We start from the raw sequence: 16235 nt of genomic DNA on the forward strand, positions 1-16235 counted from the left end.
TGCATGCGATCTCTCACAGTCCCGCCAGCATCTAATCCATTCCAATATCAAGGACTTATTTCTCTCCGCAGCTCTGTCTGGATGTTTGAGAGGGTATCGCGGTGGGTAGAGGTTTGGAAAAATGGACAAAAACAGATAAAATGCCGTCATCTTAAGGCATGAACAGTGACGCGTGTGGTATTTCCCCCAGAATTTATATGAGGAGTAGTGCAAGACTAATTTTAGAGTGGGCATTCACAGGTGAATGCTATGTGGATTCAATATCCTGTTACTATCAGATGCTGATAGCAGGAATTGTTTGCAGATGTTTTTGCAAAAATGCAGTGAAATAGAAAAAAAATAAAGATCGTACATGAATGAAAAAAAGACTGTTCACTTATTGGGCAAATGCAGGAATGCCCACAGTTCAGCGCCAATAAAAATAATTTAATTTGACACCAAAATTATTCCCAGACTTGTGGGAAAGAGTTCTAGTGAGAGAGTTCTGATTATGGGTGATCAATAAAGATGCAGTTTGAAAGATGACAGTAAGTTTTCCTGCCACAAGAGCATTTTAAGTACCAGTACGGTAATCAGGTTAAACTGTATGCGGGGACTGGCAATATCAACAGCATGAAAAATTAAGCTGTGGTAATGAATACTGAATGAATAATGAATACCAAGTCCTGAAGCTAAACCCAGTTTGAAAACAAGGGGTTGAAAGCATCACTGGAATTATAATAAAAGATGTCGCTTCAGTCATTCTGCTATTTAGTAGAATAGCATAACATAAATGTAGATTTAAGATCAAATAATGTCACACAGTCACTGCGTCACCAAGACCCATCACTGGACCTTTGTGAAATTTCATGCAGCCCGTTAACATACCAAGGAAAGAATGTATTACTGCACATCTTAGTGCTTCCCAGATTCCAGGATAAGGTCATAATACAATACAGCAGCGCACCCCATGAGCATTTCTCTTTAATTTCAGCGCTTCTGTTTAAGCCATCAAAGAACATCCCAAACACAGATAGATCCAGCTGTTTTTTTAAAAAAATGTGAGTTAACTCGCTAATAGTTTTAAAACCTATAAACCAGCACAAAAATGATAATTACCAACATGAACATACTCGGAACAGATACATTATAAATCCTAATTAAAACTATTTGATGTGTCCTTTCAGCCAACAGTGTCGCTGGCTCAAACTGCCAATTGGTCATCGAAACTTTAAGTACCCCTGGTGTTGATTAAAGCTTAGTCCAACTACCGACTTTACATGACGATGTTTATTTGTGTTGCCCGCTAAAAGAGAGGACTTTGTGGAGCGCTTGAAGGTTGAAAGACCCAGAATGCCTCAGTGAGATTAAAAGCCAATGACAGACAAAACCACACGACCACTTTGATGCTGTATATGAATCGCTTTCTAAACCAAACCCAGCTCAACCAAGTCAGTGTAAACTTCAAAAGAAATGCAATGAAACTCCATATAAATCAGTTAGCAACTATTTTTCTTAATTTTGTTTTCCAAACACTGTGTATAAAGGCTGTCATTCAGCCAGAGGTTTAACTGTTTAAACTCTGCAAACATCCCCACTGCTTTGTGTTGTTAAGTAGGAACACGCTGACTGAGGAGTCCACTTTGGACTCTTTGTTCTTTGTACATTTTTTCAAGATGTTTCAATTGAAAATCTAGCACTTTGTATGGCTAAAGTAGCAAACAGTTAATTGAGAACTTGTGCAGATAGACTGGATATAAAATATGGATGTACCCAACATGACATTACCCACTGGTTTTGGAAGTTGTACAACCATATTTTCAGCAACAGTTTCATTTTTTTTTTTTAAATAAGGTTGCTGTTTGGTAGAAAAAGTATTTGCAAAGACACAGGATGGACAAAAGTAGAGCGTCTGATGCAGGATTTTTAACATCGATGCCAAATGCCAATATTTGGTGATTTAAACATCCAATATATATCGACCTCTATTTTTTTTTCCAGACATGAAACATAAACATAAACAGATTTCCTTAACATCTGGCCTTCTGTCCCACTCTGCTCGGATCAACAGACTTTTGTGTCCATCTCTTCTTTATTTGTTTAATTGTAATCTATTGGTATTATAAATGCAGACACTAACAAATTGGCAAAAAGCTCAGCTGATAATATCGGCCCACCGATTAACCGGTCAGACTCTAGATCAAATTTGTGTAGAGCAAGAGAACGGCAGTCATGATAACTCAAAGGAAACTAATAAGAAGGTAACTTGAAAACAGAAATATCTCTCAAACCATCTTTGTGTAACAAATGGGGGTATGAGCAACATGGTAATTGCTTGAACACTGGCTAAGGGCCTTTCTGCGTGGAGTCTGGATCTCATTTTGAGTCATAATGAATAAATAACTGAGACTATTTTGTACATATTGGTCAAACTATGTTTCAAAATGCAGGATTATCAGGGGAATGCTCATTGGCTAATGACTTATGATAGACAAGTCATGTGGTTTCTGAGTCAGACCTGCCATATCTGGTTTTGTGAAAAGATGATGACAGTGAAAACGCTAATCTTGAGGCTTCAAAAGAGGACTTTAGAAACCAATGGATGATGCCACAGTAGCTAAGTCCATCTGTTCTGTCTATGGTTGGTTCTTTCTAGGTACCCCAGCTTCCTCCTCCAATCCAAAGTCATGCATGTTAGGTTAATTGGTGATTCTAATTTGGCCATATGAAGTAGACAAACCTTTTGAAGTGTCTAGAATACAGCACTCTACTGAATGTATGGTTAGATATGGCTTGTAGTCTTAAGCATATTGACTTGTCAGTAAGACTAAAAAAGTGTCATATAAATACTAGTTCATTTCAAAGATGAATTAACAAGCTGTCTGTGAAATTGTTTTAAATTGCTAATGTGTAATGTGACATTAACACTGACTGTTGCTAATATGAAAAGAATTGTCACTTAACTGTAGCATTCATCATCTTTAGCTCCTCAGTTTACAGTAAAAGTTAAATAGCAACAGCTAGTGAGTTAAAAAAAAAAAAAAAAAAGCCAGATATTTTTCACAGAAGTCGGAGTATTCCAGAGCGAGATTGATTATGATTTACTGATAAGCTGATAAGAAACCCTACTCCACTAAATTTACATTCTTGCTCATCTAATACTGAGACTCGGTAAGCTTTTAAACTGAGAAAGGCTTTTAAACTTAGAGTAAAAAAAGTCCTTTTTTAAATTTAGCATTGTTTCAATAGGTGTAAAGCAACAATAAAGTAATAAATCTGTCAGTTTTTTAGCTCTACAGAAAAAATATCCATACATTACACCTGGAAAATGTGTTTATTTCAGGAAACATATTTATAAAAAATTAACCCCTTAAAAAGTTTATCAAATGTCCCACATTCAAAGATACTGTTTCTAATTTCTTGAGTGTGTGCTCCAATAAAGCTCTGCAACTGCAGTCAGGGCCATAGGTTGTTGACAAAACAGTGGATCACACCCAAGAAGGGCAGGCATGGTCTGCATGTCGAAACACCACAAACTGCATAGTTGGCCTTTGCAACAACTTGCTCACAGCTGAATCCAGCTCGAGGCAGGAATTGTCATCTCACGGAGACGTTCGATTAAAAAAACAAGATTGACATTCTTCGGATGGCCACTGTTCCCAAAACAAAAGAAAATAAAATATGAAAGTGTGTTTTCCAAACCTGCAAATTCAACAAATCCACACATTTATTTCCTGCCATTACACTTTTTAATTTTTTTTTTTTTCCAGCTTTGATCATTTTTATGGATAATCCTTGTTCTCTACACCAAAGCTGTTAATGAGCTGTTAATGGAGACCACTTGACTTACATGCCCCCGCGGTCAGCTTTAGCTTCAGTTCATCCCATTAGCCAGGGCAGGGTGAGCCCCACACTGCCCTAAAGATCTGAAACTCCAGTTGACTGGAAATGTTTATTTACAGGCCGGTTGCTCCAGTTCTTTCTTCTAAAGAGACGTTTTTGCCCAAACTGACCTTGAAAATTAATATTATATTCACATTTTTCAAACCGTTCCATTTTGCCAGACTACAAAGCTATGCTCCCTTGGCTGGACCCACTGAAGTTTAAGTCAACCAAAGTGATTATTTCTGCCTGCAGAGCAGCTCTGCCTCTGAGAAACGATTGTATAACTAGAACTGGAATTTTTAAAAGCTCAGACAGCCTGATTTAGGAGCATCTCCCGGCTAGGAAGCAGAGCCACAGCAGCCTATACTGTTACTGAAAGGAAACGTAATGTGTGTATTTTAGAAGAAAAAACAGGAACCTCCGTGTCAAGACGTGCAAAGAGTAAACAATGGAAGCTGTCAAAGCCGCCTTTAAGAATACTCTGCGGAAGCTGAAAAGCTTTTTCCATCTGACAAGCACTGGCAAACATAATATCTGGCCTTTTGGCCTAAAATGCATTTAATTCAACAGCTTGTCACCTTGCTCAAATTTTCCATATAAAAACAGTCCATCCTCCAACCTAACCAAAGGGATCAGCAGCTTGAACAATGTGTTAATCTTTTCTGTTACATACTGGGCCCCTGCACGACATCAGAACAGTCTAATAGTGTTTTGACAGTTCTGGAAAAGCTCGATTTGATTTTGTTGAACTCTACCAACATTCCTGCATCAACTTGCCTGGCAAAGCAGAGTAAAAGACAGAATATTTTTTCATATACTGAGCAAAAGAGAACACAAAGAGAAAAAAGAAATCATAAAAAGTAAGGGGTAAAGGAAACAATAACTTGTTTAATGAAGATGGTTACATTTCATATAATGGCTCTGCTGAAACCATAAGCTACAGGAGGGTTTTGTATAATAAAAGACTGCTACTTATTCTACTGTGTTTCAGCCATCTGCCACGACACTCATACCTTTGACTCCCTAACATCACCATTCAGCTACCAGTTAGATCAGTGGAATTACAACATGAAAGAAGCTTAATGGTAAGCTTCTCCAGAGCAACCCTATTATCTTCTGGTGACTAATCTGTGATAACAAATGGGGAGTGTGTCAGGTGAACATGGAAACAGAGGAAGAGAGGTTGGCAGTGGTAAGATGCACAGAAAAGAGAGAGCAGGCTCAAAAGGCTTGTTGGTCACAGCAGCATCAGGACCTCGTGGCACAATGGTAGCGCGTCTGACTCCAGATCAGAAGGTTGCGTGTTCAAATCACGTCGGGGTCACAGTTTTAGGACGCACATGTATCCTTTGGTGTAACGCAAATGTTTGCTACGACTCACACTATTCTGTCAGTTGATCACATAATCTGTGCCAAGACAGTTTAATCCGTTGTAACTCTGCCTAATAAAGTAAATCGTCGGTTCCCTTTAAACAGACACAAAAAAAATATAAATATATGAAAGATTTAGAGTATAACAAAACCACCGGATCTCCTCACTGTAGGGGTCGAGGGTGCGGGTTTTCCCTTTAAGTTGTGCAGTGGAGTGGTTCTATTTCACTACTTCTAACAGTTCAGGCTAATGTTTAACCAGATTATCTAAACCAGCAGGCTAAGATAGCAAAAAAATAACAGCCCACCATCACAAGGCTGTGGCAAACACAAGCTAGCATGGCCGCACCTAGGACTGAGAAAACACCGGGCACCATTTTTAGGCTCTTGCGCCGTGCCATGCGCTCCGATATACGGGAAAGCATTTAGATCAACATTTGGACTCTGAAGCAAAAAAGGGCAATACAGTGTAAAAATACTCTATTAGAAGTCAAAATCTGCATTGAAATCCTACTTAAGCTAAAATACAGAAATTGTTATTAAATTGTTATTGAACCATTAATCATGAAATTTTTAATGTGTTTGTTACTTTAATCTTTACATCTTTATCTATATTTTGTATCACATAATTTATCAGATCGAGATTTCTTATGAATCATTTCAATCTGCAAAATATGCATTTACTTAGACAAGCCTCTGCAGGCCAGACGCTCAACACAAAAAGACAGCAACATACAAGGTTAGTTCAAAGTGTGTGATTGAGTGTGCGCTTTTCCTTTATGACCATGTGGGCAAGGGTCTATCCTTTGTATTCTCTCCCCCTCTTCCCTTACTTCCCTTTTCTTCTGATCATCCATTTGCTTTCCAGCTTGCCTTAATATTACCAGGAGAGATTAAAGGTGCACATTGCCTGCCTAGCTGAGAGTGCTACATAGGTCTGTATGTGCATCTCTGTTGCTCACACAAGAGTGAGCAGGTCAACCGTAATGCCTGGATTCTGGCAGTGGTGTCAACTTATTTGTTTTCCTGGTTAAGCTGACTGCTCAAGACAGCCCAGAAATGACCCTCAGGCCGCTGTGTGTGTTATTTTGCTTCCGAGGGGCAATTTTATTTTTAGCTCAGGCTGTGGGCAGGCCAGCTAGCTGGTGTTTAATATTTTGGCTCAGTCATGTAGTAAGTCTAAACAGAGTCCCTCTAAATCTATAAATGATTTGTAAACAACAAGAATTCATGTCATTTACCTCCAAGCACAGCGAATAAACATGGCAAAACCAAAAAGAAACAACAACAGAAAAATCTTTAAAACCACATCAGCACTGACAGAAACTGACCCAACGCAGGATATATGCAGCTAGAAAAGAAGTAACGCAGCGACTCGGGATGCCTTGAAAATCTGGCCTGCTTTCACTGTTGTGTTATGCAGCTATTGCCAGGAATTCCCCCAGCTTTGTCTGGAACACACAAGCTAATGGCTTGAAATTCAGCTTCCAAGGTTGCAAATGTTTTGCACTCTGCAGGCTTTGCATGCACCGCACTCCACCCCCTTTACCATGTGCACGAGCACCTGTGTTTACACCTGAGAGGCATTCTCCTCATTAGGCTTTCCTACTGAGCAGAGGAGTCTGCTTATCTTGACCCTGAACAGAGGCATTGTTTGGGTTCGATAAAGGTCCCAGAGCGTGGTGTCATTGTCCTTGATGCCGTCCACACGTGCAGGGAAAGAGTCGTTCAATCCCTCACCCAGACTGTGTAAGTAAGCTGCATAAATGTGTAACCCCCACCCACCCACCCAACACACACACACACACACACGCAGTGCTGTTGTGCTATGTTGGCTGCGTTTTCCAACATTCACATAAAGCCAGAACTGAGAGGTACAGTGAGAACTTTGAGAACAGATAATTAAGATGAACTGTGTAGAACCTCTTTGCAAACGATCCTCCAAACCTGAATTGGACTCTTCAACACCTTTAACACAGTCATCATATCTAATATTTGGTTACACATCCTTATGCAGACTCTCAGAAGACTCAGACCCACAATTAGCATACACTCGATATCTCCCATCAGTCCCGTCATGCAGCCACAAGGCTTCTTGTTGGTTTTATGATTGTTACCAGGTCAACTGACTGAATTTGACAGTCAAAAATATTTGGTCATAAAAACAAGGGTGCAATGTTATTTGTACACATTCAGGATAAATATGCAGCTTCACTGTCCTACTGTTATAGAAGTGCACCCAATTCCCCAGCAATTTATAGGCAGTAATAGAAATATTTCTATAGTTGACACTAGGGCAGCACAGTGGTGCAGTGGTTAGCACTGCTGCCTCATAACAAGGTCTGGGTTTGAATCCACCTTGGCCAGGGAATTTCTGTGTAAAGTTTTTTTTTTCCCCTTTACTCTAAAACTGGTAGTTAACAGTCTCTGGAAGGAGCCAGTATGAAAGCACACAATGCTGGAAAACAACACAATGTTGACCAGCTGGAGAGCAAGAAAGAAAAGAGAGAAACTGTGATCCAAGAAAGAAGGAAAAACAAAAGGAAACTCAGCAGAGAATACAAGAAAAATGAAGAGGATGAAAGGTTACTGAGGCCACACTTTTCTTAGTGTTCCCCTGCTCCGTTCCCTGCTGTGGTAGAATTCAAGCGCTGCCTCTTGACCACAGTTGAACCGTAGAACGTCTTGTACTCAGTTGCAAGCAATCGCATTGCATCTCATCATCCTGGCCGGCCTCCTCCAGTCAACTCGTGAGATGAAGCCCCCTCCGAAAGCTCCAACTAACTTCCATAATCCTATCCGCATACTGCAGCTTCTCTCTATTACGTAATCACTGAATGAAGTGAGCTAATAGGCACTGACAACCCTTTCAAAGACACTTCCCACTTTCCCACTGTGGTTTGTTCCTGCACAGCTGCCCTAGCGCAGGCTAATATTAGGCCCTTACCTGAGAGCGGATGAGGATTATAAACCTAGGCAGGACTTTTACTAACAGCCAAGAATCCCCTGAACAGGCAGGTGAAACTCTTTAACGATTTTGATGTAAACAGATATGGAACAAAAGTGTGTATTCTGACTGCAATGATTGTTCTCACTGACAACCAACCAGACAAAACTTGAGTGGATTCAACTGCCTTAAGTAAAAAGTAAGAGCTTCTAATTTGCTTTCATGAAGAAAATCATTTGAACAGGGACACCTGAGCTCAGGCTGGAAACTGTTCAGCTAATCAGCCGCTGGCTTTCATACTTATTAGACAGGCTTGAGAGATCTTTTCATCTAATACTGAGCAAAATAAAGAAATGAGCGAGCGCTGCTCAGTGAATGTCGGGCGGTTACTTCTCGCCACTGCCGCCTTCCTCTGGCTGAACTCTCTGTACGTCCTTTAAAAACAGATCATTTAACCTTGACAAATTCTAGCGTTGTTCACACAAAGCCTGTATTTTGGAGCAGTTCTAAGCACGAGGAGAACGCAGTCAGTGCTAGAACCGAAATATTTCTTCCCAATCAGGGGAAGGGCTGTTTTTTTTTTCACAGCTACACGGTAAAGGTGAAAGCATAATATGAATATCTGAAACTTTGTTTTGCTTCTAAGGATATTCCTTCTTCTTCTTCTGTGTATCTAAACAATTTGGCTGTGCTGCAACATGCCTAAAGTCTGGATTTGCGTAATTTGGGGAAGAAAACGGGCCATTATGAGCTTTAAGGCTTTAGAATACATTTAAGGCAGGCAACAGAGACAAGTAGGATTATATCATTCAATTATTCAAAGATTTAGAGCCACCTCCTATGGATCCAGTGACTGGATGGGATCCAGTGACCAGATATGGGCAAAACCAAGAGGAAAGTGTTCAACGTCGAACCTCCCCGTCAAGGCCACAAAGTGTTTCACGTGCCAATGGGAAGGCCACAAAATAACATCTTCATATTGCTCCTGCTTAAATGACTAAAAATCTGGTAAATATACAGCTATTACTTGAATGGCTAAGTGCTAAAAACAACAGTTTGAGAAGAGGAAAGCAGGAAGAGAAGCCTGAAATACCATTTAGCATGAATCCTTCGTGGCTGTGCATAATGTAGAGCAGATTGACTATGGAGTTAATGGCGCTTGAGTGGGAGTCTGATGTGCACTTTCGGGTCCCACTGAGGCTGTGACAAAGCCCACAAGAGTCCCTGGAGAAGATTAGGTATGCCAGTGCAGCATGTGACACTGACTGTCTGTCTGATTGAGCTCCGCGACTTCAATACAGCTAATGCTGAACCTCAAACACATAATGTAAGAGCAAAGATGAAAAGAGCACAATGTTACCATGCAAAAAAAAAAAAAAAAAAAAAAGTCTTTGCAATTGAAAATGGTACAAATAGCTGCTCGTCCTTACTTCTTTATATTTGCAGCCTTTGGTTTACTTGTTAAAATCCACTGTAAACAAGAGTAAATGGGAAAAAGTGCATAAGTGTTTCCTGAGGTGAGGAACAAATGAACAAGTCACAGTAGTGAAGCTGGCCTATGCATGAGGTTATACTCGGCTGCAGACACCCCGGACGAGTCGTCGTTCACGTTTCAAGTCTGCCTGAAGGGCACGTGCATAACTGCTGTATTGTAGAGCCTCTGCAGACGTGACCGTGCAGTGAAACAATAAATCTGCATGGAGCCTTGCTCTCACCATCTAATGACAACGTTTAAGGCACTCTGACCCAAGTAAACCCTGACATAATAGCGGAATCTGAAACTATAATACACCTTTAAGAACGCACATCAGAACGTCAAGGCCTTTGGGTCTTTGCTTTGTTTTGTTTTTTTAAGTATGCATGTCAAAGAATAGCACAGTTTATGATGATGAAGGCCACAAATGTTACAAGGTCAGACAATAAAGATGTGTTTTATAGACTAAGTGCTGCTGGGATTTTGACCTTTTCAGACTTGATCCTCTCCTCCATGCAACCTGGAAGTAGAAACATCTGCCCTGCTTTGGATCATTTTTATTCACCATCAGATTAAACACTTACTGCACTTGCTGGACTTTGTTGACATGCTTCTATGACATCACATCAGACACCCTTAGGTTCTCAGTTAAAGCTCAGCCAACCCAAGCTGTATCATATGAAATTGTATAAACCTATTTTATGCATAATAAACTAAGATTTGATCACTCAAATAAAACCAGATCACAATAACGTCTGCATGCTGTGGGATGTAATTTTGCATCAAAACCTTAAGCACACTACTTGCAGCATTGTAAATCAGTCAGCTGCGCTGACAATGTGTTATTACGTCTTTCTATAGTCCAAAGGTCTTCTGGCACATGGTACAGTAGTTTATGTTGAGCCAAAGCCAAGTGTTCTCCACAGGGAGAGCACACTTCTACGTTTACAGTACAGCTGCATGGATCAATGGAGCAGTCGCCTCCATTCTGCTGAACCATGGAAAACCATCAAGCGCTGGTAAACAGAGGAGTGAATGTGTGTGGGTATGCGTGTGCAATTGCCCGTGTGTGTCTAAGAAGGAAGTGCTCTTCATGAGAATAAATGCTGACCTAAATCATCAATGTTTGCCTTCAGTGGCTCAATCTGCTGCTGAATTGCAACAGTGGGGTTAGAAGTGTGTTACCCGTCACTAAGATGATGATCGGACAGGCTGTAAATGAAGCACTGCATGTCTGGGAGTGCGCTGAAGGTTAAAACTGGATTTTGCTCTATCCTCACTCTTGATCTTTCTGAAACCTGGCTAAAGCTTAGTTGAAATGTCTTCTCTCCAAGAAGAGAAAACAGGAACACTGGGGAGAAAAAAAAAAAAAAAAAAAGACACCATGGCTTAGCCAAGGTATTCCAATCCTGCTGCAGGGTTAACGTGACTCCAATTGTAATGGCACCCCCTGGCAAAGAGGAGAAAGTGCTGTCACTACTACCCATGGCAACAGTACCAAACTTGAATTCATTCATTAGTCATTTAGTGGGCTTTAAAGCCCGGCCACTTGAAACCCACAAAGGGAAAAGCAATCAGTGTCCTCATTCACATTTGGCACAGGGGTTTCACACAACCATGTGTTCCATCATTCAACACATGAAACCTGAAGGTTTAAAAAAAAAAAAAAAATCATGTAGTTTGAAACTAAACACTGTTCTCTTTGTTGTGATATGAATACATTAAAGCAGATTAAGAATGCATCCATGTCTAACCTCTTACTTTACAGTAAAGTGACATACACATGTTCACTGTGTGCGTCTGCAATATAGGCAGCTTGATGTGTCTTCTTATGTAGGTGAGTTAGACACCTACCCTCCTACTCTCAGCGCTGGCTAATCCGGTTTGAACTCTGTGCACTTTTGCACACTTTTCTGCCTTTATTGTGTAAAACTGAACAATTTCAGTGTCTCCACAACTTTTTCATGGATGACACAAGCAGTTATACACAAGCGATCATTTGCTTCACACCTTTTATAACAACAAAAAAGCCCCCGCACCCCCCCCCCCCGTCCAAAAAAAAAAAAAAAAAAAAAAGATCCTGGACTCTTCAGGGCGTCAGGGCCCGTGGGGGTCTCCACTGGCTCCGACTCTTGGGGTAGCCGCTGTCTCTTTCTCCCTCTTTCCCGAAAAAAAAGCGCCATGTTGAGGCTTCAGTGTGGACTCGACACGCTGCTCCGCGAAGCGTTACAAAATCACCCTGGGCTGAGGTGTGTTTCGCCGGGGACTTACCTTTGCAATCGCCTTTTTGTACCTCATAGCCGCTTGTTCGATAAGGCTCTGGACTTTCATATTCCCATCTCCACACGGAACGACCACCCGGGTCCTTCCGAAGCACACCGTCACTTTCATTTTTCCTCCGCCGCGTTAATTCCAAATAGGAAAAAGCCGCGTCAAAACGGCAATAACCATCCCCGGTGCTGTGTGAAGAGAAAAGCCTAAATCCGCAGGCTGTCGACCCAAGTGAATTTGTCTTTGTGTCCTGCGTCCTCGAAGGATAAGGGAGAAGCCCAGCATAGGATCCAGCGGCGGGGCTGGGTGGCGTCCTCCCTGTGCCGTGTTGACTCACTTACAGAAACTTCCCAACAAAAAGCCTCTCCAGCGAGAGCGCACAACTGGACAGCTGACAAGCGACGCTGCGAGTGCGCCCACATGTTAGAGCAGGCACTAAGAATGTTTCCAGCGAGAAGTGCAGCGCGGTTTGTGCGGCTCATCCATCGAAATTCACTTCATATTTCTTTGCTTTGTGATCATAAAAACTTTCACTGGCAGGTGTTTATCAGTAAACAGCGGCGGGGCCTGATGGTGTAATGGAAAATTTTATCAAACAAAACGGGTGTTTTTCGGAGCTGTTGTCGCAGTGAAAGGTAGTCAGCATAACTACCATAAACATTTAAACTGTTTATTTTCATATGATTAGCGGCTATAATCCTGTGGTGGTTGTAATGATGGGGGCAGGGATGGATTAAGTCAGTAGAGGGTAACGGAGGGAAAAATAACTTGTAGACTCCATTCAACCCTTTTTAGGGATCCTGAAGGTTTGGATGTCTTGGGTGTTTTTCCCGGATAGTTTGCCTTGTTTTAGGCATGAGCCAGGGTTTTAGGAATATTTTGGATTCCCATTTCATGCAACAAGTTTGCACAATTACAAAAAGTCACTGCAAAATATTACTAAGTACAGATGCTAAATGTTTTAACTCGTCTACAAGCCATTCCCGTGGGTAATATCAAACTGAGATCCATGAGTGTGGGAGTTAGAATAAGGTGATGGCCTACTGTAGACTCAAGCTTTAGGAGTGCAGGTAAACTGGGGTAAGCCGCGCTCATGTATTGCCGCACTTTGATTGGATGAATATGGTAATGGATGTTGAATTTCATTTTGAATAAATGAGACAGAGTGAAAGACAAAGTTATCAGATGGAGGTGCTGAGAACAAAGTCCCAGTTGTATTTGACTGAGCTATGCTGATTGCAAAGAATATATTAGTGTGATAAATTATTGACCTGCAGAGCAGGATGAGGAAAAATCAGCCCAGGGCTGGATATAAAGTATGACCCAATTCACTGATAAAAGCTGCAACCTTTCTGTGGAGCTCCTCTCGCTCCCTGCAGCTCTTACTCTTTCTGTCCTAATGTAGTCCAAATGAGTGCACACGATGAACACTTCCCCCCACCCACCAATGCATGGTCCAAAATCTAAGTGAGCTTCAGGGTTTAAAAACTGCATGCCTTTTTCTTCATAGCTATCAATCCACGGTTAGACTGCTTAAGTGCAAAATATAGAATAATTCCTGAAATGTTTTTGCTCTGACCTTGTGGAGCAATGGAAGTGTCTCTAACACCAGAACAGAACACATGGCCGAGTAATAATAACTTCATCTTCCAATGAGGTTCATTTGCACTGCAGAATAGATGCAAAAACTTAAACTGAACATACTTCGGCAAGTGGGACTCTGCCATCCACTTCCGTTTTAATGCTACAAATACTCCATCTAGTGGTGCCTGGAGAAAAAGTTCCCACATAAGTAAACTAGGGACGGTTTGATAAAGCTGACCGAATTCTTTATCTGCTTGTACTTTGATAAGACTCATATATATTGTTGTGCCCATAAAAACCCTGGCGACTGTCTACACGAGAGACTGCTGCCGAGAGCATCTGCGAGCATGTCAGTTCTGCCCCCATTAATCGAGCTTATTTGCTTACCTCAACGGCCGTAGTGAGATAAGTTCAGAGGCTGGTTTGCAGTGTGTCCACTGCACATCAGGAATGCAGGAAGGAGGAGGGGGGGGTAGGCTACTTGGGACAATACTGTGTTGTCCCTGGATCTCATATTCCTCACAGATTATCATCACTCATAAGCATCTGTTCCCTGCTGCCTAACGAAAAACTTGATCATCTCCAGTAATTCAAAAGGAAATGTGACACAACAAGATGGGTGGAGGGCAGAAGGCAAATGGTCTTCTACTACGCACAAGTATCCAGAAGCATTTTTCCAGAGCTAAGAGAAGGTTGAGGTTTAAAATGATTCATGCTGCTGCCTTAATGCTTTGCATTGCTGCAAATGTTTGGAAGAGAATGAGGTCTAAATATGACAAAATAGAGTCCTTTTTTTTTTTTTTACTCACAGTTCTACCTAGGATAATCCACATTCTTCCTGTACACATTTCCAGACTTGTCCTATACAGAGGGGGCATCATAAATAAAATAGGCATGTGGCGTGCTCCAACATGGTCCCAGGAGCGGAGGAGGTCATTCCTGAGTCCTGACACATTCAACTGTCATAATAGACTTACCTCACTGCCAGAGTGCACAGCACTCCCGTATAAACACAAACTAACATCACTTATAAATGTGGGGTTGACTACATCCTTCAGCACCTGCCACCAACACATCCTAATACAACATTTTTATACCTCTATTAACAGCCTCTCTATTATTACTGAACTTGTAGACTAGACTATGAGCTTGGAGGGGGGAAATCACGAATAACTGGCCCTAACATGAATCTTCATGTTAAATGTTCAGTATGAAAACAGAGAAGGCCCAAGAGCAGCAAAGCCAGGAATCGTGGCACTAGTGTTTTCATGTGTACGGGAGATAGCAGACAAAACACGCTGTAGGTCAAAGACACGTTAATAGTGAGTGTATCAGTAAAGCCTGAATAACGATAGTGTTCAAATCATGTCAGGGTCAAAGCTTAAATGTCCATCACTTCTTCACTCCAGCAAATCCAAGGTTCATCCAAGGGCTGGTGGGAACTATTCAGTTTAATTTCCTTACATACGTATGGACACAATATATACATATATACTATATGATTTTTAAATCATTAGACACTGGCCTTTTGCCTCGCTTACATGTCAATACAACTCTAAAAGAAGGATCCCTGGTTTTGTTTCCAGATGTTTAAATCACGCTCAGCAATGTCTAACATCGTTTAAGCCAAGTTCTGCTAATCATCAGAGTCTGATGCACGCTGAGACATGTGTTACTTCTCCAGTGGTGGGGCTAATTAAACTTTCTTTTAATTCATTAGTTGCTCAAGGCTACCAAAAAAACAAACCTCTAACTCTGACTAGTGCAGCAAAGCAGGCAGACTTTTAAGCAGTTAAACCTCAGAGGAAACATGCACAACTCCCGTGTTCCTCATAGACTGCAGCACATGTAAGTAAACTGACCAAGCTTTGCACAAATTCTCCTTCAGATGCACAACGAAGTGAGTTCTTCAGCCTGCAGCTTTGCACGGAGCTTCATTTGTGTTTCTCAAAAGCTGAAATATCCCCATCTGCAGGCTCTGAGAAGTATTACACCTTGTCCTGGTTGCCTTGTTCGGATTAAGCCCAGAGCCTTTAATTGCCATGTTTGTGGGGATTGGCCTGTGAACCCTGAGAATGGTGTTAGTGTAGCTTTAGCAGTGTGATTTTCATGGATTAGCTGATGCTGCCGTTCGCTGTGTTACATTTACTTTATGTCTTGCAATTTTCCAAAGCATGTCAGAGAACATTTGAACTTGTTCTTCAAAATCTGTTGCCATTGCACATCTGTTTATATGTGCACGTCGCACTGATAATTCACAAGGGTCTAGTTTTTGAACACTCGGAACGTTTAAATAAGACCTTTTTGCTCAGTTTTCACTTTCCATGCTCCCTTTAAGTGCCGGAGCGTGTCCCAGATCAAAGCCTTTGTGGAGGGCGGCCCTTTGCAGCAGACTAGCTGCTCCATAATTGTTGAACAGTCTGCCTCTTCACATCCGGAGCTCACCAACATGTGACACTGTTTTTTTTACCGGTTTGAAAACCCATTTTCATTCTTTGGCTTGCCTGTAGCCAAAGAGCACTTTGGTCTATGCAGACAGATTAATATCCATCTTCCTCTGTCCATGCGTTTTCATTGCGCTTGTTCTTGTTAAATTATCTTGACGCACACTCGTGATGTGTGGCAGTCCTAATTTCCAAGAGTGAAAAGTTATGACCCCGACGTGATTTGAACACGCAACCTTCTGATCTGGAGTCAGACGCGCTACCGTTGCGCCACGAGGTC

General features: G+C 41.4%; 1 protein-coding gene and 2 non-coding genes across 5 annotated transcripts in view; 1 reads left to right on the forward strand and 2 right to left on the reverse strand.

The window, feature by feature from the left end:
• pard3aa (par-3 family cell polarity regulator alpha, a) overlaps window positions 1–12273 on the reverse strand; it is a 315863-nt gene extending 303590 nt beyond the window's left edge. For all 3 annotated transcript variants that reach the window (XM_030756195.1, XM_030756194.1, XM_030756193.1), the window contains exon 1: window positions 11928–12273. In XM_030756195.1, the coding sequence (XP_030612055.1) occupies window positions 11928–12047 (120 nt within the window). In that variant the 5' untranslated portion in view covers window positions 12048–12273. The remainder of the gene's footprint in view (window positions 1–11927) is intronic.
• On the forward strand, window positions 5117–5188 carry trnaw-cca (transfer RNA tryptophan (anticodon CCA)). The gene has a single exon. It is a non-coding gene; the product is annotated as a tRNA-Trp (tRNA).
• Window positions 12274–16163: 3890 nt separating the features above from the next.
• trnaw-cca (transfer RNA tryptophan (anticodon CCA)) lies at window positions 16164–16235 on the reverse strand. Its single transcript has one exon. It is a non-coding gene; the product is annotated as a tRNA-Trp (tRNA).

Source organism: Archocentrus centrarchus, chromosome 20, assembly GCF_007364275.1.
Source record: "Archocentrus centrarchus isolate MPI-CPG fArcCen1 chromosome 20, fArcCen1, whole genome shotgun sequence".
NCBI classification, from domain to species: Eukaryota; Metazoa; Chordata; class Actinopteri; order Cichliformes; family Cichlidae; genus Archocentrus; species Archocentrus centrarchus.